Consider the following 24,621-nt stretch of genomic DNA (forward strand, 5'->3'; position numbering starts at 1 on the left):
AAATAAGTATTATAGCGACTTTTGCAATAGTAGTCAACATTTGATGCTATTTTTTCAGAAAATAGAAAGATTTTGCACTGCATTGTTAGTGGACATGAAATTACTTTAAATACTGGTACGTTATTCACCAAAAACTAAAAATCTAAAAAAATGTACATAGCGCCTTTGCAAGTGGACTGCTCAAATTTGGAAACATGAATTTCCACGGGTTTTGTTAAAGAACGAACTATATTTTTATTTAAAAATATAGCAAAAGTTCAATAACAACAAATATAATATGTTAAAACTTGGCGAAAAGGGGCCCCCCCAAATTAGGCCTTGGTCTCAGTTATAGCATAATTAACCACATAAACAATACTCGTGCATAATTGAATTGTATTTTTTAATTATTTGTTTCCATATTAGATCAAATGAAGTTTTCTGATGCCTGCAATAAATATACTAGTATTTCTATAAAACTCAAGCAAATTTTTTCTCCTACCTGGATCCTTCCATGTAATATATTATTGGTTTTTATTTTCTGATGAAAATACTCTTATTTGTTTATTAAGAAATAATCTGTAATTCAACTTTATTGTATTCCTAATTAAAAACTATACTTGATGTATATGTATATACATATCTGTGGAGTTTTGTGTGGTCTGTGTAGGTTGGAATTCAGAGAAATTATAAGGAACTACAATTTCCAATTTTTATTTAAATTTAATGATTCAAAATAAAAATACCATTCGAGAACTCAATGCATTACTGCTTGTAAGGGGAAATGACCCCACTCAAGTAAAGTTGTTTTGTCAAATGTCCACAGATATGTATGCAATATTATTTTCTGTCGCTCAGCAGCATCCATTGGACTAATGGGTGAAATGAAAATGTAAATCGACAACTGGGTGTTCAAATTCGACTGGCTGTGCTTGCAAATACTTTACATAAGTCAAAAAAGTTGTCCAGCACATGCTAAAAAACGAAGTGAAGACGACTTGGTTTCGAGGCGGCACAAACGTGAAATTGATGGTCTGCACACAAGGCCAATAAATTATCCCAACACGGTATGCGTCGAGGAATTTATCACTAACCTGAAACAATAAAAAACGAGAAAATATGTAAGTATATGTGTACATTAGAGCAGAGCTTCCTAAAGTATGTTCCGCGGAGCCCAAGGGTTCCGTAGAACCCTGGTGGTTCCGTGAAATTATAAATTTGTGGCTGTTAAAATTCGGTATGAATAAGTACGGCGGTCGGCAGTCTTTTTGATTTGCACACGCAAAGAAAAGTTCTATAAACAGCATGACCGAGTCGCAATTATCTATTTTCGTGTATATGTACTAGAGGTATACGCTGCCGAGCCACGCCGCCGCCGTTTTTTGTAATTTTTCACACGCCGCCGGCGAGTCATGAAAACATCGGCGCGGCGGCGGCGTTCGGCGTTTGGCGCCTGAGGATTAATGTACAAAATATTCATGACATACAGTGGTCAAAAAAATTATAGCTGTAGCACAAGTTTTAACAATATGTTTGTTTTTTTGAAGTGAAACTTCTTTAGCGGCGGTTGGTTGGTTGGGAGTAAATTGGCAAATTCAGCGGAAATTGCACACGGAAATGTTGCAACGGAAATGGTGCAACGGAAATGGTTGGGGCTGAACAAGTACTTCTTGTGTGTATGCAACGGAAATCATGCAACGGTAATGATGCCACGGAAATGGTGCAACGGAAATGTTTGGGGCTGAAACAAGTGCTTATTGTGTGTATGCATATGGTATTAATTTAACAAAAATTTGCTAACAAAAGGTTGAAGAATAACACTTAGAAAAAGACCAATGCAAGAATGAAAGTAAAGGTGACTACGTATATAATGAAGAAAAGGATAAAGACAAAGGTAAAAATAAAAACAAAAACAAAGATGCGTAAAGATAAAGGCAAAATTAAAGTCCACGGTAAATTTCAACACTTTACTTATATAAAGGCGAAGGTGAAGGAAAATATAAAGATGAAGAAAATGATAAACATAAAAGTAAAAACAAGGATAAATATAAAGAAAAACATGAGGCTGAGGATACCGATAAAAGTAAAGATGAGGATAGAGGAAGAAAATTTAAAATAAAGGTAATTATAGAGAAAACGATATAGACAGTGACACAGAGACTCAATCTGGGTACTATTTTGGGATTTTAGAGATTTTCGGGACCTATCTATAAAATAATCGATATTTTTATCGGTTTTGTTATTGATATTTATCGATTTTGTTACCGATATTTATCGATTTTGTTATCGATATTAACCGATTTATTTTACCGATATTCATCGAGTTTGTTATCGATAATTATCGATTTTTTTATCGATATTTATCGGCTTTGTTAGCGATATTTATCAATTTTATTATCGATATTTATCCGATTTTGTTATCAATATTTATCGATTTTATTATCGATATTTATCGATTTTGTTATCGATATTTATAGATTTGGTTATAGATAATTATTGATTTTGTTACCGATATTTATCGAATTTGTTATCGATATTTATCGATTTTGTTATCGATATTTATCGATATTAACTGATTTTGTTCAGGGTACGAAAATAAACTGTACACAACAATTCCCATTTGCTCATCGATCATCAAATCATTTGTGGTTTTGTACAGTTTTGTACATAGTCGGAAACAAATTGTAAGATTCACTGTCATTTTCCCCAACGAGAAACGTTTGCTTTTCGTTTGTGACAATTGTTCCATAGGGTACGTTTTATATGCATGCAAACGTTTCAATTACGTGAAAAATATTTTTTTCTGTCAATTTTCATATCCAATTCGATCAAAAAACATATACTACATACATACATATATTTTTCTCTGCACGATATATTTCGTTTGTTGTTTCGTCTGTAACTACTAAACTACTGTAGTGTACTATCGCAAGGTGAACTCAGCCGTTTTGTTTTCGTATTGTACCGAACTGTTGAAGTAATAATCGAAACGAAATAGTAACGTACAATATAGTTTATTTTCGTACACTGATTTTGTTATCGATATTCATCGATTTTGTTTCCGATAATTATAGATTTTGTTGTCGATTCTTATCGATATTTATCGATTTTATTATCGATATTTATAGATTTTGTTATCGATATATATCGATTTTGTTATCGATATTTATCGATTTTGTTATCGATATTCATCGAATTTGTTATCGATATTTGTCGATATTTATCGATTTTGTTATCGATATAAATCGATTTTGTCATCGATTTTGTTATCGATTTTGTTATCGATATTTTTATCGATTTTCTAATCGATTTAGCTACCAATGGTATTATCGATGTTGCTATTGAAATTTTATCATCGATTTTGTTATCGGTATTTTGATGGACGTTATAATCGATTTTGTTATCGATAGAGTATAAAGATAAAAATGAAGATAATGGAAAACAGAATAACATGAATGTTATTAAAACGAACACTGGTAGAGGTAGGGATCTACATTAATAGAAAAAAAGCGAAAAATATAACCTTAAGCAAAAGCAGATGTGTGTATGTATAGATAGATAAGTAACGTAAGTTTCACTTCGACAGTGTGGCCCAGGAGCACATACTTTTTTTTTATTATTTAGTGTAAATCCAAGTCTCAAACTTTGTGCAATATTAGATAAATTTAACAAACTTTCGCAAAAATGTTGAGCTTTTAAATTAGATTTCTTGGAAAGATTTTGAGTATACAGTTTTGTAGCTCATTGCATTCTAGTTTCAAATGGATAAAAATTAAAGTAGGTTTCTTAGAATTTTTCGTCTCACAAATAAACACAATTTATTTTTATATGGAAGAAAACCGTAACAAATTCAGTAAAATAAAAAATTTAATAAGTAATTAAGTAAGTAATTTTAAGCCATTTGAAACTTGCATTATATTCTACTTAAATCCAATGGGCTGTAAAACTGCATACTCAAAATCTTTCAAAGAAATCTAATTAAAGAGCTCGAATTTTTTGTTGAATATATATAGTTTTTTAATATTACACAAAGTTTGAAACTTGGATTTAGACGGATTTTGTTAAGGAATGAACTATATTTTTATAAAAAATTACTGAAATTTAATAACATTAAAAAAATAATAAGTTAAAACTTGTCAATATGTGGTGCGGCTGTAATTTTTTCGACCACTGTACAAACACTGGAATATATCGTAAAATTGCGTTTAAAATTGTCGGAAGGGGTACATTATATTCCAATGGCGTAAGGTTAATATTGTTAAGCATTTTAAAGTTATTAACAGAAAACTTTTATGGGGTATAGTTTTTTTTGCAATCACATGGTCAAAAACGCACTGTTCAAAAAGCGCAAACCTTTTACAACGATAAGTTGTTTATCTTGTTACTAAAACAGGAAATAATGTTCGCGAACTGAAAAGAGAAAATGCAAAATGGTGTACTGTGTTGTCACTCTATTTATGGGCCATTCCATACAATATTTACACCTCAATATTTTTTTGGAGGTGAAATATTTTTTTTACATTCTTTGTCGAAAAAAATTCCGAAATTTTGAACTCACAAAGAAGTATCTTTTTTAAATTTTTTGCAGTTAATAGACTGTTTGTCGGAGAAAATCAGTAAGTAAGCAAAATGTACGTAATTACCTCTGCTTTGTATTAGAATGTGAGATATTTTTTTTAATAATTTTTTACACTATTTTCATTTTTTTTCAATCTAAGTAGCTGTCAAACTCTATGGAGTACACTGTAAAAATTTTAGAATGGAGAAACCAAAACTGTAGTTACGAGTTTTTTCATGTGTGCGTACATAAAGTTTCAGCGCATGCGTTGCCAGTGCTTCTTTATGTACGCAGGCCTGAAAAAGCTCGTAAATACTACAGTTTTGGTTTTTTCCATTCTTAAATTTTTACAGTGTACTCCATAAAGTCTGAACATTATTTAGATTGCAATAAAAAAATTAAACAGTGCATAGTTAATTTAAAAAAAAAAGTATAAAAAAAATATTTATTTAAATCTATCTCACACTGTGATGGAAAGCCGAGGTAATTACGCACATTTTGATTGCTTAAGTGATTTTCTCCGAAATATAGTTTATTAACTGCAAAAAAGTTAAAAAAGACATTTCTTTGGGATTTTGAAATTTCTGAGATTTTCTACGATATTTTCGAATATCATGACGAAATAAAAAATAGGTGTCTTGTTTCTTTCGTTAAAGAAAGTAAAAACATATTTCACACCAATAAAAAATATTGCGGAGTAAAGATTGTATGAAATGATTTTGAGTGAAGTGATTCGGAGTGATTTGGGAGGAAAAGTGAAGTGATTGTCGTAGTGACTATTTACAACGCTTTTTGGAAATGCAATTACGGCCGTGGGGTTATTCGATTAAACTTTTTAATAAGCTAATTGGTTAATCCATTAGTTTTTATATTAAAGTATTTCTATAAACAAACATATGCACCGAATCCAAATATTTATAAGGCGCCTTTTAAATAATATTTCGCGATACAATTTAGCAATAATTGGTTTCCTACGTTCTTTGGTATGTGGCTAATGGCCAGATGCGCCGGCGCAATTTGAGATGCCGGCGTAGCCGCCGCCGTCGATTATTTCTAAGAATCACGACGCCGCCGCCGCAATATCTATCGGCGTAAACCTCTAATCTGTACCCGTAGTTGCTATAAACGTTTATTTTACATAAGAGCGTTGAGCATTGCGCTTAACAGCTTGTTTTTTCTAACTTGTATGTATTGTTGGCCACTGTAGAAGTGTCTTTCACCACTCCGAACGACCTGTGTTCGAGTCCTGGTCAAAGCAACATCGCAAAAAATGTAGAAAACAGCGATCGCCCCTCGGCAGGCAATGGCAAACCTCCGAAAGTATTTCTGCCGTGAAAAAGCTTCTCATAAAATCCATTTACCGTTCGAAGGCGGCGTAAAACTGTAGGTTGCTTCATTTTTGTAACAACCTCAAGACGTACACCACAAATTGGAGGAGAAGCTCGGCCAAACACTTAGTAAAGTGTAAGTGCCAAATGTTATTATTATTCAAATATCGGGCTTATAGCTTAGCGTATTTTTCCCACATTTTTGGAAAGATAAGTGAAATTACTAAATTTTTGGAGGGAAAATAAACAACTGTGTTTTTAGCGAGACAAATTACCATACTTTAAAAGAAAATTAATTTTCTCGATTACCTGCGTGGCAAAGAAAACATTGAATTTTTCTTACTTTTATACAACTTTCTACAAGAAATGCAATGAATTACCAAATGAAATAGTAAATTTCCTGAAATCTTTGTCAGATTAATTTTCGGATGGTAGTATTAATATCGATAATCCATTTTCGAAGCATTCATATTCAGAACTATAAAGCAATAATTAATAACAGGGCAACAATTTCGTTCTTCACATTAAACTTTATAGTATGTATACTAACAATAATAATAGATTGGCGCTTACACATATGTTAGTGTTTGGCCGAGCTTCTCCTTCGACTTGTGGTGTGCGCCTCGATGTTGCCACACAAAGCAGAGGTACCTACAGTTTTACGCCGACTCCGAACGGCAATTGTATTTTTATAAGAAGCTGTTTTTTATGGCAGAAATACACTCGGAGGTTTGCCATTGCCTGCCGAGGGACGACAGCTGTTAAGAAAAAAACCTTTTTCTTTATTTTTTTGGGATGTTGCTTTGACCAGTATGTATACTAATTCTACTAAAAGTTTTAAAATTCGCATCAGCAGCATTATTTTTAACATTTATAAGGAAACTGCGCTGTTAGATGCATTCAACATACCTGCAGCGATACCTACCTTAAAAATTGTGCAACTATTATCAATTATCAAAGAAAGTATTACGTTTACCTGCACTGGCCCTACAATTACCTAATTTTACAAGCTTTTATTTATTTTGCTCATCTCGCGAACAACGAATATGAATTATGTTGTTATATAGATAATTAGATACCATTCGGTAAAAATTTCGCTTGCAGTAATTTCTACGTGGTAAGTGCTCCTCCATTATTTGGTTTCATAGGGATTCGGATACCTCCCTCATTGTAGTAAGTAGTAAATTCGCTTAAGTGCTTTTTTCGATTAAGTGCACAAGCTTTTCGTGCAAAGGCATCTAAGCAAAATATACTGTATTTAAATTGCAGTACCTTTGATTTTTAGTAATTTGATAAGGGGTTCCATAAAATGAAAGGTATTTAATGAGGCTAGCATGTGGGAGTCCCTGCATTACAGCACCTATGAAAAGTATGGAATTTGCAAGTGTTTTTGTGCTTTTTTAATCGCAGAAAAAATATTTACAAAAAGGTAAATTATTTAGGTTTAGCATCGTTTAATATAAAATTTCATTTTACATTTTTGTACTGAAAACCTGTAGTTAAGTGCCGGATGAGAGTTAACTCGTCACTGTAAAAACGGCCCTTAGTGGAGTTATATTTAACTTACCATTTTGACGTAAAATATCTACGCAAATAACTTAGTAAACGAAGAAGGTGCAACCAGCCGAGTGGTGAGTACCTACAAGGGATGCTAATTTTTTGGCTTTTTACGAACCCGGGATTTTCGGGATGTCGTTATCACAATCCCGGGATCCCGGGTTAGTCCCGAGTTTTAGATATTCATTACTTTTCAACAACTTAAATAGATAAAATTGCTTCTATATTTTTTGAGAAGTTCTCCTACTTTGTTGTTGTTACTTATGGCCTTATAACAATTATATTCAAAAAATGTTATTGAGCTTGAGGCCGTTTTTAATGAAAAACTATTGTGGAAAAGCAAGAACAATTTGTAACAAGAAAGTCTAAGTTCGGGCGGTGCCGAACATTAAATACCCGGCGCAAATATTAAGTATATGTTTTTCACCTTTCCGAAAGCAACCGCTAGATGGTAAGCCGGGGTGCAGGGGCGCACCAAGGAATATATTTTAGGGGGGGTTTTATATTTCTGAAGATATATCACCGGAATATACTGAAAATTCGCTTCAGATAATACGCTCTTTGAAATACATTTATGCAAGTTTTATGTACAGTATGTAATAAATAAATAAACGGTTTAAAATTCATAAACTGCACTTTATTTACATAAGATTAACAGAACTCAAACATTTTTAACCGACTTCAAAAAAAGGGGAGGTTATCAATTCGTCGGAATACATAACTTTGGACCACGTGAATCGATTTCAATAATTCTTTTTTTATTGGAAAGATGACACCTCAAGGGTCGTCCCGTAATTTGGTTTAGATCCGATGATTGGATCATGAAGAAATTAACGGTACACCTAAATTTGTATATGAGAATTGAAGTCGGTTGTGTTCTTTCCTTAAAAACTACTTGTTTAATAAAAAGTTCTATAAACTCACGATGAGCTCAACTTTTAAAAGTACCTAATAAAAAATTTTAAAAAAGAGTCAGTAAGAATAAATTTATTGATTCCAAGAAATTTTTACACTTTTATGTTAATTTTTTCGATTTCTGGTTTCTGGTTTTCGATAGAGATGGTGATTTTTCAGGATTGCCAGATTTTTTTAATATTTCGAATACCGAAAAAATTATCTGAACTCTTAAGAAAAACGAAAAATTCATATAAAACGACGGACAAGAAATGGAAAGGAAATTTTCTTCTACCAAAATTTATTAAACCAGTTTGCAGCTCTCAAGAAAAAAATGGTTGTATATTGATTTTCTCATGAAAATTTACAGCAAAAGCAAAGCGCTTTTATCAAGCAACAGAAATTATAATAAATACTTCTTATGATTTCCTTGAGAGCTGGATTCTTAGCTTTAAGATACAGTTTGTATTTGAGGTTATTAGCTTTAGGGGGGGTTTGAACCCCAAAACCCACCCCTTGTGTGCGCTAATGCCGGGGTGTATCAATTTTGAGTAAATTAGCGTCCTTAAATTTCGAAATATCGCAGTTTCAATCATTTCTGAAATTTACCGTTATATGAAAAGCGACCGTAATTTTAGTCCGATTTCAATAATTTTCAACGTTTTGCTTTTATGTGGCAAGCATAATAAAAATACCGCGTTTGGTACAAATTGGTGGAACGGTTACCGATATATATATATGTGATCATAAGTGGGCGGTGCCACGCCCATTTTCCAAAATTTTACCATAAACGTATTTCTTGGTAAAGAATTGTTGCAAGCATCAATTTTGAATAAATTAGCTTTAATATTTACTGATTTATCGAAGATTTTGTATTTCTCTAAATTACCGTTATATGGGATGTGGGCGTGGTTATTGTCCGATTTTTTAAACTTTCGGCCATTTAGTATGATGTACCAAGGCCAACAACTGTGCCAAGTTTGGAAGAAATTGGTGCAGCGGTTACCAAGATATACACATGTAACCATAAGTGGGCGTGGCTATGCCCATTTTCCAAAAATTTATAATATTATTATTTTCCGTCAGAAAATTATTGTAAATATCAATTTTGAGTGAATTATCTTCAGTAGTTCCTAAAATATCGCAGTTTTCGTATTTCCGAAAATTACCGTTATATGGGAAGTGGGCGTGGTTACAGTCCGATTTCGCCCATTTTCAATACCAACCTACCTTGGATTAACGGAAACCCACATACCAAATTTCGTCGAGATATCTCAATTTTTGCTCGAGTTATCGACAGACGGACAGACGGACGGACAGACAGACTTGGCTCAATCGATTTCTCTATTCATTCTGAGCATTTATGTATACATTTGTCTATATCTATCTCGATTCGTTTTGGCTGTTGCAAACAACTGTTATGTGAACAAAATTAATATACCAAGTGCTCTCGGGTATAAAAATGGTAGATGTGATAGCTATTTCGGAAATTACCACATTTCCTCATTAGACTTCTTTCAGTGGGATTCGATCCAACGACCCCAGCTGACTCATCCTACCATAAAATAAATAATAAATAAATGGGTTTGAAACCTACTTTTTTATTTAAAGTGGCGTTTTTATTTTTTGTCTCTGACGTCAGGATCTATTTTAAAGGACTTTGTAATTTCAAAGAAATGATTAATTCCAAAAATAGAAAGTAAATATCTTCTTTAGAATTTAAAAAATTTAAATTTTTTGGATTCACAAGGGCGAAAAGGTAATTTTTTAAGCGGATAAAGTTAGAACGACGAAATTCGAGGATGTTATCGAGTTTATATAAGTCCTTAACATATATTTTTTCCAAAAACAAATATTGCGAAATTTCAAGGAAAAAAATTTTAAAAGGACATTTTCAATACTTACCAGTCCATATGCACAAAAAATTTAATCTGATTAAATTCTACCCATACTTATTCTCTAAGCACATCTCCTGAATTTTTTAAATCATTTTGGATTTACTTACGTCACACAGTGTATTATTTCCACATTCTAGAATATATTAATTACATTATTTTATGTCGCCAAATTTCAAAACAACGTCAACGATGTTTTTAGAAATGCCTGCTAAAGACGAAACAATAACAATTACAAAATATAAACCAAAGTGAAGGGCGGGACGGGAATCGATTTGGAAGATTACCGAGCGCAGTATTATCTACAATTGTATACTTGAAACCGAATCCCAATGTTTAATTTGTTGGCGTTATGTGATTTATGCAACAATTACTAAAATACCATTTTGGTCTTATTTTTTTAGGTATGTTCTTTTTAATGAATATACATTTTTGGGATTTTAGTAAACTAGGACTGAGTATTTCATGTTAAAGTAAAACGATGTTAATTTAGATTTATTTTTAGCAACTTATTAATTTCATTATATTATACCCGCAAGCTCGTTATCCGCCATTATTCGATAAAGTTTGTATCTCAGTTTATTTACCACTCCTCTTTGACTTTAAACAACACAATTTTAGCTGTTCGAAAGTGCAGGTTTTAATGAAATTTTAATTTTTCAGGCTTACTAGGAATTTCATTTTCTTCGAGTAATTTATTTGAATTTCATCTCGGCCGATACAAATTCTTGTATTTCCGCTTTGAATAGAGAAAGCCTAATTCATAACCTTTCCAATAGTATCCCACTTTTGTAAATAGAGCAAGAAATATTGAACTTATAAAGGAATTTCTTTGACCCAACTTGATTTTTTATCGATATTTACCACGCACATAATTAAAAAAAAAAATATTTTTAAGTCCAATTTTTGTCAGTTTATAATTGTTATAGGGAAATTCTAAATATCAATTTTGGGCATTTTAGCCTTTGTAGTTAGTTAAATATTTCAGTTTTTGCCTTTTTAAAAATTGCAGTTATATAATAGGGTGGCGTGGCAGTAACTCTAAATGACCAATTTTTTGTAAAAAGCTTCGCATATCTTATAACATACCTTGTGAAAAATTTCATTAATCTATTTTCAATAGTTTTCGAATTACAGAATTAAAAGCAGCTAGATGGGTAAAATCTTACACTGTGCGTCAGGGTGAAAAACTGAAAACCCCATTTTACAATATTTGGCGCATGGTTTCACGAATATATTGATTTTTGTGTATAAAATTTACCCTCGCACGGTGTTGTTTCTATTATTGCCATCCGTGCAAATGACAAATCCCGACAATCCCGCGATTATTTTCCAAGAATCCCGGGATTTTCCGGACCTAAAAAAGGCCGGGATCCCGGGATTAACATTCCTAGTACCCACTAAGGATTTTATTTTTTTCTCTTTTTACGATTCCTAGATTTTCGGGATCACGTTACATATCTGATAAAGTAACTTGAGGTATGTCGAAAAAGCTCGATGCAAAAAAATGTAAGTCAAGAAATCGTCGCTTAAAGTACAAAAGCGCGTATCAACAAAATGCAAAACCGCGTATGTGAGGTTGCATACATTATTTCCAAGATAGTAAAAACACTCATATGGCTAGTATATTTCAGGGCGAATGGATAAGGATTGGGCCAAGAGCTTTTGTGAGTAAATCCAATTTTTGGCAGCAAATGTCAGTTACGCGGTTTTGAAGAATGGTGGCGGTTTTGTACTTTAAACGTTGAAATGTATTTTGTGATTGCAAGAATTTCATATAGAGCGTGGCGACGAATAACTGTTATCCCGTTTTTTTTTTTGAGAAATAAAAGGGTCCTTTATAGATTTTGCGAAAAAGTATTTTATTGTTAATTTTCCACAGATTTTACTTTAGTTGCATTAATTGGTTTTCAAATTTTAATCCTTATTTACATTTGCCAGCAGTTTAAACTTTGAGAGAAAAGTTCAATTGGCACGCATGTTTTTTCAGGTGTATTTTTTCCAAGGCTTTGTATAAAAAAAAAATAAATAAAAAAAATTTAAAACTGTATAAGGTTGGTCGAATGAATGGCCGTCCTAGTCACCAGTTCCGAGTCCATTCGATTTTTGAGTATGAGGCCTGATGTTGGACAAAAGGGGGAGTATAAGGGACTAAAAATGAAGAAAATTAGCCTATGGTTACAGAAGATATGGATTAAATAACTGACGAGACCTTCGTGCCAAATGAACTTTTCTCTCAAAGTTTACACTGTTGGCAAATGTAAATAAGGATTAAAATTTAAAAACTAATTAGAACAACTAAAGTAAAATCTGTGGAAAATTAACAATAAAATACTTTTTTCGCAAAATCTATAAAATATCCTTTTATTTCTCAAAAAAAAATGGGTAACAGTTATCCGTTGCCACGCTGTACATATACATAGCTTCTAGTGGTAGAAATAAAAGAAACGCCTTATTTCGACCAGTTTTGTCTATATTTCTTTTGTTTATTTAATGTTTAATATTTTTGTATAAATGCTGGCTCACTATTACATATAACATCGTGCGATAGTAAATTTTACACATAAAAAGTCAATATATTCGCGAAACCATGGACCAAATATAGTAAGACTGCTTCTTTAGTTTTTCTCTCTGACGTCAGGATTTATTTTAAAGCAATTTATAAATATATGATTAATTCCAAAAATTATTTAAAAATTCAATGCGATGTAGAATAAAAATATGGGTACCTCATTTGGAAATTTCTGTAGAATTGAAAAAATTTAAATTTTTATTAGGTAATTTTTTAAGCTGATAAGGGTAGAAGGACAAATTTCGAGGATGTTATCGAGTTTATATTAACATACAATTTTTTCATACATAAATACTGCAAAATTTCAAGGATAAAATTTTAAAAGGACATTTTCAATACTTACCCGTCTTTATGCACCATCTGAATCTGTTTAAATTCTACAGAATTTTCTCTTTAACTTGATACCCATACTTTTTCTCTAAGCAAATTTCACTGAATTTTCAAATCATTTTTGAATTACTGACGTCACACAGTGGGCCGCCTCATACAAGTTAGCCGGAAAAAATATTTAATTGCTTCAGATGCTTAGATTTATTGTAAAAAGTGGCCTTACAAAAATTTAACTTGATCAAGGATCGATTACATGACACCAGAGGACCTTTGAGGAGGGTTTGTATCTAGATATAAATACGCCACAATAAAAATTTTTAGCCAACTTTTTTGAGGGCACCGTTCTCTTGAAAGGATATAACTGCCCCTAAACAAGAAATGTTAACCCCATTATACAGGGGGCGTGGCATCTGACATACAGACTAAAATGTGAAATATGATGTATCTCTAAAACCAATCAGGCTGGTGAATTGAAACTTGGCACGGATGCATAAATTGTAAATACGCTACTTACGACGAAAAATGATAGGTGCTGGAAAAGGGGGCGTGGCACTTCCAATACAAACTGAAATTCTCATATCGCTTATCTCTGGAATCGCTTATGCTAACGTTCTGCAATTTGACACAGAACATATGTTATCAATTTCGTACTTATGGCGAAAAGTGATGTGCAGGGAACGGATTTTATGGAAATTGCCTTTTTTCTGCTAAAGAGATAGAGTATATTCGATTAAGAATGTCCACGATTCAGCTTTCTCTGATTCCATATATACACATTTGATGTTGCCTTTTTTTGCCTTTTCTACCTTTAAAAAAGTGATTATAGCATTTACAATTTTTTTTTTAAGATTAAAAAATATACACATGCCCATGCGGCTTTTTAGAAGCGCAGGGACCTCTTGCCAAACTGGTGTTGGAAAAATTAAAAGCCGTTTTCTCAGCTAACGTAGGCTTAGAGACAATAAGGCGTGTGGATAAAATTGTAAAGGGCGAGGAAAACGCCCTTATTTCATATTTCATCTTTATTCAGTCTATGATTTACAATCTTACAGACTAGAAGTAGGCTTAAAAGAATTAACGGTGACTAGTATATGTACAATTACCAAAATAGGTTTCAAGAGATGATTTAAAAAGACTTCTTGGAAGCGAAAAGTCGATATCTAAGCTCTTTGAGATATTGTTAAATTCCACAAGGCCTCGAAAAATAGGCGCAAAAGATAAGTAGTTAGTCTTAACTGCAGGAACGTAAAAGGGGATGTGAGAGCGAAGAGTTCTGAGAGGCACATTAAAGGTAACCTGCTCAAGAAGAGATGGGCAGTCAATGGAGCCAGAGATAAGATCGAAGACGAATAAGAGTAATTGGGTACGCCTTCTATTTTCCAATGATAGCAAATTTATTAGTTTACACCGGGAGTAATATGAGGGAATCGGATCTGAGAAGTTAAGAGAAGCGAGGGCAAATCGAATAAACACCTTTTGAACTCGCTCAATCCTAGAGGCGTGACAATTATAAATAGGACTCCATATAATAGAGGCATACTCAAGTTTAGATCGTACTAAGGAATTAAATAATGCTTTCCGAGTGTAAGGGTCTCTAAAATCCTTGGCATATCTACGAATAAATGCTAAATTACTATAAACTTTTGGGAGTAAATGACAAACATGATTTATAAATGAAAAATTCGAGTCAAACACAACACCAAGATCAACAAATTCACTAACAGAAGTAAGCTAATGGTTTACGAGGTAGTAATTTGAACTGAGGGTATTTTGAGATTTAGATAAGGTCATCTTAAAGCACTTTTTTACATTCAAAGACAGTTTATTATATTCACACCAATTTAAAAGACGATCTAAATCTTCCTGAAGAAAGAGAACATCATATGAGGAGGTTATTCTACGAAAGAGTTTTAAATCATCGGCATACAATAAAAAACTGGCGTGTTTGAAACAGGAGCTAATATCGTTTATAAACAGGACAAACAATAGGGGGCCAAGAATGCTACCCTAGGGTACACCTGATGTTACAACAAAGGGATTAGATTTACAATCATAGATATGAACAGACAGAGTCCTATTTGTAAGGTAAGACTTTAGCCAAGCTAGGAAATTAGAATGAACACCAATGCACTCCAACTTGTGTAGCAATAATAGGTGTGGTACCTTATCGAAGGCTTTAGAAAAGTCCGTATAAATGGTGTCTACCTGCGAGCCATCTTTGAAGGAAGAAACACAAAATTCTGAAAAAGAAGCTAAATTAGTGACCGTTGAACGACCAGCTACAAAATCATGTTGGTGGGGCTCAATCATTCTTTTGGCAAGAAAAGAGAGTTTAAAATGTATCACTTTTTCGAATAGCTTTGAGCAGACAGACAGTTTCGAAATAGGCCTATAATTTGTGATATCGTTTCTATTTCCAGATTTAAAGACTGGGGTTATAGACGAAATTTTCCATCTGTTAATAAATAATCCAGTCGAAAGAGATAGGTTGAATATATGACATAAAGGAATACATAATGACAGACTACATCGTTTAACGAAGTGGGCACAAAAGCCATCAGAATCACATTTCAATGTCGGAGTTAGGGTAGACATGGCGTGAGTAATGTCAGATGTCGAGACAACCAACGAGCCAAGATCTAGGCGTTGGGTCGGCCAGTAATTTCGTGGTAGATTTATAGAATCACTCTCACAGGCGAAATTCGAGCTGAAAAATTTTGCAAAAAGTTCCACAGTATCTGGTAGAGATTTCGATGATTGACCGTTAAAGTACATGCAAGTCGGAATATTAGAACTACCCCACTTAGAGCGTACGAAATTCCAAAAAGCTTTTGGGTTGTCTTTAAGTTCAGACTGAAGTCTCCTAATGTACTGGTTATAAAGAAATTTATCAAGGACATTAAACTGGCATAGTTAAGGTATTGCTCTTTGAGATAAGTATTGTGAATATTTGCCATATGGCGCGTGTAGCATTTATTTCTCTTATTTTTCAGATTTTTTAGAGTGACAGAGTACCAGGGTAATTTATGAGGCTTGGAGGGTAAAGCTGCCAGTTGCTCAGAGAAGACTTCAGACAAAATGCAAAGAAAGGTTTCTAAGAGGCATTAACATCTTTTGAATCAAAGATATCACACCAATTTACGTTATTTATAGCCAGGTTTATGACGTCATAATTTGCATCCCGAAAATTGAAGGAAATCCTATTATTTTGTATTAAGGGGAGCTTATCAAAAAACTCTAAAGAAACAATAAGGGGATTATGATGCTTATCAGAATAACAGATCGGAGTCTTACATTCAGAGAGATTAGATATCAAATTTTCGTCTACAAACACTAGATCTAATAATTTAGATAACTTATTGAATATGCAATTAATTTGCGTAATATTAAGGCTAAAAAGACTATCAATAAAGTTTATTTCATGCGAACGAGTAACGTTGGTTGGGGTAAGGCGCCCCGAGTTTTGAAAGCATGTCCAGTTAATGCCAGGGAGATTGAAGTCGCCAAGAATACAAAGATTACAATTTCCATTACTTTCATAGATGTGTGTGATATTCTCTATGTGATAGTTATATAACTCATCTGAACTGTTCCATATTTAAATTGGGCTCCACTTGTATCACCTTACGTCGAGCGCACATTTAGTACATTCAAGGCTTTTCTTCGCGAAAATCGAATGAAAATGCTGCCAGAAAACTTCAAAATGCATCTTGTGGTTCAATGTTACTACAACTATATAGATTAAAGTTTTATGAATTAGAAACTCGAAAGGATAAAATAGTCCAAGATTCAAAGTAAAAATTTTTCTTATAATGAAACAAGTTCATAGTTTTTCTCTTTTTACTTGTAATATAAACATTTCTAAAAAAAATATATTTTTTGATTGTTCTTCGTATTTTCTGTCTTTTTTTAGTGCCTTATTTTGCTTTTTTTGCAATACCTTTTTTTTGCCTTTTCCTGCCCTTTTCGCTATTTTATTTTGCCTTTTTTGCCTTTTTTACAATACCTAGTGCCTTTTCCTGCCTTTTTCGCTATTTTATTTTGCCTTTTCCAGCCTATTTCGTTACTTTATTTTGCCTTTTTTATAGGTTTTTAGGTCCTAAAAATCCGTTCCCTGGTGATGTGTATTGGAAGGGCGGATGTGGCACCTCCCATACAAAATCCAATTTCCATATCGCTTATCTACTTATGATAAGGTTATGGATACACCTACATATATACAGTATATTTTGCTTTGCTGCCTTTATGCTTATGTGGACATTTAAGATACCTACCCTAAAATGCGCATTAGTGGCATTATTTTTAACATTTATAAGGAAACTCCTCCGATATATGCATTCAACATACCTGCACATTGGCGATACCTGCCTTAAAAACTGTGCAACTATTATCAATTATCAAAGAAAGTATTACGTTTACCTGCACTGGCCCTACAATTATCTAATTTTACAAGCTTTTATTTATTTTGCTCATCTCGCAAAACAACGAAAATGGCTATCAATTAATGTAGTTATATAGATAATTAGATACCATTCGGTAAAATTTTCGCTTGCAATAATTTCTACGTGGTAAGTGCTTCTCCATTATTTGGTTTCATAGGGATTCGGATACCTTCCTCATTGAAGTAGTAAAGAAAATTCGCTTAAGTGCTTTTTTCGGTTAAGTGCACAAGTTTTTCGTGCAAAGAAAGATGGGCAGCTAAGCAAAATATACTGTAAATCAGAAAATGGCAAGAATCATTCAATTGGGAAGAATTTTCTCCCAGATTTCAAAATCGCATTGAATGATTGTTATTTTGTGGAAAGGTTTTTCGAAGGATTTATCTTCCGATAGGGGGCTCAGGGATTGAGAGCTATCCTAAAGAATCCGATTTATGGTCACATTAGCTTCATCTTTTGAATACTTGGTACCCAAACGTGTGATGCAAAATTATTGAGTTTTGCACAGTCCTGACAAAACCCGTGTGAACAACTTCGAGGTACTTTCTTAACTTCTAGCACTTCTGATAAAGAGAAAGTGGAGTTTATGTAGATGTTGGAAATATAGTTTTTAACCTTCTCAAGGGCTCTGAGACCAATATAATCGAAAAATGTATTTACAGTTTAAATTAATTTTAAAGCTTTGCAGTGCAAAGAAATCACTATTTCAAGTTTGAATGTAAAATTGTTTAATATATTCAATCATTTTTTAATGAATATATAACTTATAACTACAAATTTGTTTTTTTTTTTGTTTTTTTATATATATTTTTTGAATTATGTCTGCGAAATGTCACTGTCGGGAACTTTCATCTGCTTCGACAGGCGCAACTCTTGGGTAACTATGCTATGGCCATTTTTTCGTACAGACTCTGCTTGATATAATATTGAATTTGACATTGCACTTTGGGAAATTTTAGCCTATTTTGTGGCCAAAAGTCAATTTCTTGACTTGCTTGAAATTAATTTCTTTTTGTCTTATCTTACAGAGAATACTTCAGAGCCAAATACTGTATATCGTCGGTTAAAGTACAAAACCGCGTATCGTCATTCTGCAAAACCGCGTAACTGGCATTGGCTGCCAAAAATTGGATTTGCTCACACAAGCTCTTGGCTCAATCCTTATCCATTCGTCCTGAAATATACTAGCCAGAAATGCGATTACTTTAGAAAAAAGAGAACCATTTTGAAATATTGGTGTTTTTATGCTCTAGAAAATAATTTCTACAAGTTCACATACGCGGTTTTGCATTTTGCTGATACGCGGTTTTGCATTTTGTTGATACGCGGTTTTGCACTTTAAACGACGATATTCTGTTTTGCGATAAATTGACTTGCCGTTGATTTGGTAACCCTTAAACAGATAGCTTCGAAATTTTCTGTAAAAGAAAAATGTGTAGCTTGATTTGTGGCTCTTTCAAATGCGTGTATCTCGTAATGTATTTGCTGCTTTTCAAAAGGGAAAAGTTGAAGAAAGAGTGACGGTTAGTAGAATATTTACCAATTTAAACTTGTATTATAGTTTAAAGGTCGTGCCAAAGAAACGTCCGCATTTAAGTGACTTTAAAGTGAAATTGTACAATTAAAAAAAAAAGTTTATTTAGTGTTTTAAAAAAAATGTTTAAAAACGTTTAAAAAAACTCATCAGAAATCGGTAGAATAGTCCCTGATCTCTTATTTGCCCATAATCTTATACTGCGATTTTGTGCGATATTAAAGAAATTATAATTTCTCTTAGGTAGCTACTTGGTACAAAATCATGGGTTTTATGAAAAAATTTACGGTGTTATAATTCAAAAGTTGGAAAAAACCTGTCAGATAACAAAAAGAAAGTTTTAACCTTAAGGTCAGTGGAGGATTCGAGTCGATATTTAAAATCGAACATACCAGGCATCAGTTTATTGGGTTGGGGTCCACTGGACCCCGTGTGACCATTACGCTATTTTTTGGAGGTGTGACGATTACGGGTTATTTTTTGCGCGGCAAGGCCACTTCTAGTCCTACTACTGGGCCAAGTTTTAAATTGATATCTCAACTTTTAGAATTTTGGCACCAAAATAGGGTCAAATTTCCCATAGTGCATTGTTGCAAGGTCGTGCAAAGTCTGACTTAACCAGTATCTAAAACGGCGCACTATAGGCAAAACACGAGTTTTTTTTCAAAATAGTAGATCTTCGGTTAGAAAAGAGATAATGGAATGAAAATTTCTTTATCGTGGAGATAATAATTTTCATATAATGTAGAAAAATGATAGAGAAGTTACAACAACAATAACTTAACCATCAAAATACCGTTCAAAATGTCACTTTTTTTATGAAATTTTGGATTTTGGCTCCCATTCTATTAGAAAACACTATATCCAATACACCATTAGCACTGTTTCTGAAAGATTTCTCTTTATTTTATTTTAAGACTCGATTTTTGGAAAATTGGATGCTGTACCTGAGTGGCCAGATTGGAAAAAGAAAAGCATCCTTTAAACTCTAATAACCCGTAAACTATCAGCTTTCACAAAACAATGTATATAACAAAAATGGGTTTACTGGTCGATATCTTTACGAAAGTGCAGCATTTAACCCTTTAATGCAGAGTCTATCATATATGAAACGCTTTTTTACCCTTTCACGGTAGATGCAAAATGGGTTTCAAAATGCTTCCAACGTACTTTTTATTTATGATAATTTATCTTCACGATACAAAAATTTTCATTCCATTATCTCTTTTCTAAGCGAAGATCTACTATTTTGAAAAAAAGTCGTGTTTTGCCTATAGTGCGGCGCCTGCCCGGTGGGCATATTCGCTTATACATACACGCTCTGCTTTAGAAGGCAGCGACAGCTTCATTCAACCGCACGACTTGTGCGCACGCACACAGTGACATCAATTTCTCGCACACTACAAAAATTCTGTCGAAGCTGCCCACCTCTGATCTAAAAGTAAGAATCATGGAGAGTCTTCCAAAAAAATGTTAAAAAAGCACATGACAGTACAGTGTTTAGATTGCCCAAAAAAGTTCGACTTTGTTCATATTTTTTGACGGAAAAACGGCTAATTTTGAAATATTACTCTAGCTACGCCCTCGTCAGATATTAATTGTTTTTATTTCATAAAAAAGAGCATCGTTTTCTATGCCAAGTACATTCTTTTCAGCCTTCTGGCACACCACTGTGATAAACAACACACTACTTTTTAAAAATGTCTATTTGATTTTTGTAATTTTTAGAAAACAATGTTTCAAAACATCAAATTTGATCTACAAAAAAACTACTAAAGTGTGTTTAAAACACCAAAGGATAACAGGTTTACAAAAAAAAAAGTGTATGCATATTAAACCAAACCTATATATCCCTATGTTATTTGACATGCATCGAATGAAAATATCAATTAACAAGTAAGAAAGTCTAAGTTCGGGCGGAGCCGAACATTAAATACCCGGCGCAATTATTAAATATATGTTTTCTACCTTTCCGAAAGCTACCGCTACACGATAAGCCGGGGTGTATAAATTTTCAGTAAATTAGCGTCCTTAAATTTCGAAATATTGCAGTTTCAAGCATTTCTGAAATATACCGTTATATGAAAAGCGGTCGTAATTTAAGTCCGATTTCAATAATTTTCAACGCTTTGCTTTTATGTGGCAAGCACAATAACCATACCGAGTTTGGTTCAAATTGCTCGAACGGTTAGCGAGATACATATATGTGATCATAAGTGGGCGGTGCCACGCCCATTTTCCAAAATTGTATCATAAGCGTATTTCTTGGTAAAAAATTGTTGCAACCATCAATTTTGAATAAATTAGCTTTAATATTTACTGATTTATCGAGGATTTCGTATTTTTTCTAAATTACCGTTATATGGAATGTGGGCGTGGTTATTGTCCGATTTTAAAAATTTTCGGCCATTATATTGTAGCAGGACCAACAACTGTGCCAAGTTTGGAAGAAATTGGTGCAGCGGTTACCAAGATATACACATGTAACCATAAGTAGGCGTGGCTACGCCCATTTGCCAAAATTTTTTAATATTCTTATTTTTCGTCTAAAACTCATTGTAAATATCAATTTTGAGTGAATTATCTTCAGTAGTTACTAAAATATCGCACTTTTCGTATTTCTGAAAATTACCGTTATATGGGAGGTAGGCGTGGTTATTGTCCGATTTCGCCCATTTTCAATACCATCCGTCCTATGCCCAAAAGAAGTCCACGTACCAAGTTTCGTTAAGATATCTCAATTTTTACTCGAGTTATCGTGTGCACAGACGGACGGACGGACGGACGGACGGACGGACGGACGGACGGATAGACAGTCACCGCTTAATCGATTTCTCTTTTCATTCTGATCATTTATGTATACATTTGTCTATATCTATCTCGATTCGTTTTGCCTGTTACAAACAACCGTTATGTGAACAAAGTTATAATACCCTTGTGCACAAGTGCGCTCGGGTATAAAAATATACAACAAGAAAATTAAACAATCGGAAGTGGCGATAATTGTTAAATGTTTATAAACATAATGAAATGATAGAAAGTGCGCCAGCTATCAATCACATTCTATTTCGGTACACTTATTTGACAATTTATTATCATAATTTTTTCCTTCATTTGACTTTCATGTTAACCCTTTTGAATGAGAGGTTATGAAGTTTTTTTATTTGAGTAAAAAATTAAAAAAAAAACATGTCAATAAATTCTTGCCTCTTGTGCGAAAGCACACAAAACGTTGCAGTACTAATGTTTTCACTCCATCGGAATCTAAGCCGAAATCGGGCAGAGGATGCAACAAACCCAAGGGTTAATGCCAGAATTGATAAATGCGAAAATGACGAAACTCAAATTTAGCTTTGAAATAAGCGCATATCAAACTAGCTGGCACACTTTTTCTTATTTCACTATGTTGATAAGCTATGTGAAAAAATTTTGGAAATTGCTATTTAAAATCTGTCCAAATTTCCAAATGGTTTTAGAGTGTCAACATCATATTAATTAATATCGTAATGTAGATGATCTTTTGGCAATAAACGTTTCTACTAATAAAGTAGCAATTTATTAATGTAATAACATCTTGGATAATATTAATAGAATGTATATTGTAATAGTGCATAAATAGTGGAAAATTCACATTTAGATAAGTTACTAGAGCGAAGATTTTGGAAGCATCTTATATATTATTTCTCTAAGGTGTTTTTTTTGTTAGTCTCCCTTTTTATACCTTTCTATGTAAGCAATTCCACTAATGAGGTGTCATTTGAAAAGTCAGAGGTCCCCTGAATGGTTATTAGGTAATATTAATGGTCATAACACCTCTGAATTCAAGAAATTTGTAATTTTATTTTTGTTTTTAATTTACCATTGTTAAGCCACACTAAAGGTATTTTGTACTGAAGCACTATTGTGACTGCAGCATCGCATACACCGTATACGACAGTGGTGGGCGCACACATAATTCAATAATTAAAGTTTCGATAAACTGACAGTTGTCTCTCTCGCACCGCCCCCTTAGCTCAGATATTATTGTTCTGTTAAAGAAACATTTAATCAAAAAGTTAATTCTGAATATATTTTCACTCAAAATATTGTATACAAAGATAGGTATATTGTAAGTAACACCATGTTTCCCTCAAATCATGACCCTCATATATAAGTCAGTTAGTAAAATGTTTTTATGTACCTAATAAGTATAAGTTCTGATGCAGGGTTCGGATTTGCCTCATTTTGGCCCCTCGCTCGCTCGTTAGTTTTCTCTGAGTTAGCGCAACTCACGAGGAACACGCGAGGCTGTTTGCAAATGAGCACTCGTTAGGTACGAGCGCACGCAATGAGTAGCCAGCGAGCGAGTAAGCAAACGAGGGCGGCGCAAGAGTAGAGCGGCAAGCAAACGAGGGCCTCATTAGCTCTGCCCTCGCGAGAGGGGCGTTGCGAGCGAGGCACTCATTTGCAGCAGCAGACGAGCGAGGCGAGTAAACGAGCGAGGGAAATGAGGCAAGCAGATTAGACAGGCAAACGGGTTGTTTGGTCAGCAAAAATGTATGGGATAAAAATTGCATCAACTAAGAATTTAGAGCAAACGATTGTATGCACATATGTAGATATGTATATACATACATATATACACATATGTATGTATTTATTTATGTATATATTTTCATGCACAGAAGAATAGATGCGTGCTATTTTTGCCAGTTTTATCTACTAGGTAGGCTCATATGTGCATACATATATGTTACTATGTACTTATACGCACGCATTATTCGCAAATAACAATTTGTAAAATGGTAGAATTTGCCGTATAAACGCTGAGTTAACTTTTTATTTGCAAATAACTAAATCACGCAAATAAGTATTGATTAGTGCTACTATTTGCAAATAAGCGCAAGACGCCGCCATTCTTAGGTTTATTTCTTTTTCGATTGTCATCTTATTGCCTTTTTATAATCAAGACGTTGCCATTTTTAACTTTATTTTCTTTTTCGATTGTCATATTATTGCCTTTTTATAATCAGGCAATATTAAAAAAGAATTTTTCACCATCGAATAAACAGTGAGTTAGGTATTTGCAAATTATTTTTATTTGCAAATAGCTTACGTATAAACGTAGTATATGTAGGTATAGTTTTTTTTAATTTTCAATAGCTTATAAAATTTCAACTTATACACTTAGGTCTCTTTTTATGTGGTTCTTTTTTTATGCGGATTTGAATTTATGAGGTTTTTCAAACATTTTTTTCGCTGTATCGATTTTGCTTCTTTGAGAGTTTTTATTACTTTTTTGCAATCAATTTTTCTTACATAATTCATGTATTTTTTATGATATTTTTTGTTTTGGTTAAAATACAGAAGTGAAGAAATAAATTGTTTTTTTTTTTTTTGAAGTATCTGAATTTATGCGGGTTTTGAAAATGCTGGAACGCATCTCCTGTTCTTGTATGAAATTAAAGAACTTTTTTATGCGGCTTTCTGAAGAACGCATCTACCGCATAAAAAAGACCTAAGTGTACATGAGAGACAGACCATACAAGTCCAAGC

General features: G+C 33.2%; 1 protein-coding gene across 2 annotated transcripts in view; it reads right to left on the reverse strand.

The window, feature by feature from the left end:
• Positions 1–562: 562 nt before the first annotated feature.
• Positions 563–24,621, reverse strand: part of LOC118747164 (mpv17-like protein 2) — a 128,020-nt gene continuing 103,961 nt past the window's right edge. For both annotated transcript variants that reach the window (XM_036481156.1, XM_036481163.1), the window contains exon 4: positions 563–1,073. In XM_036481156.1, the coding sequence (XP_036337049.1) occupies positions 852–1,073 (222 nt within the window). In that variant the 3' untranslated portion in view covers positions 563–851. The remainder of the gene's footprint in view (positions 1,074–24,621) is intronic.

Source organism: Rhagoletis pomonella, unplaced genomic scaffold, assembly GCF_013731165.1.
Source record: "Rhagoletis pomonella isolate Grant_MI unplaced genomic scaffold, Rhpom_1.0 Rhpom_scaffold_00001, whole genome shotgun sequence".
In the NCBI taxonomy this organism is placed as follows: Eukaryota; Metazoa; Arthropoda; class Insecta; order Diptera; family Tephritidae; genus Rhagoletis; species Rhagoletis pomonella.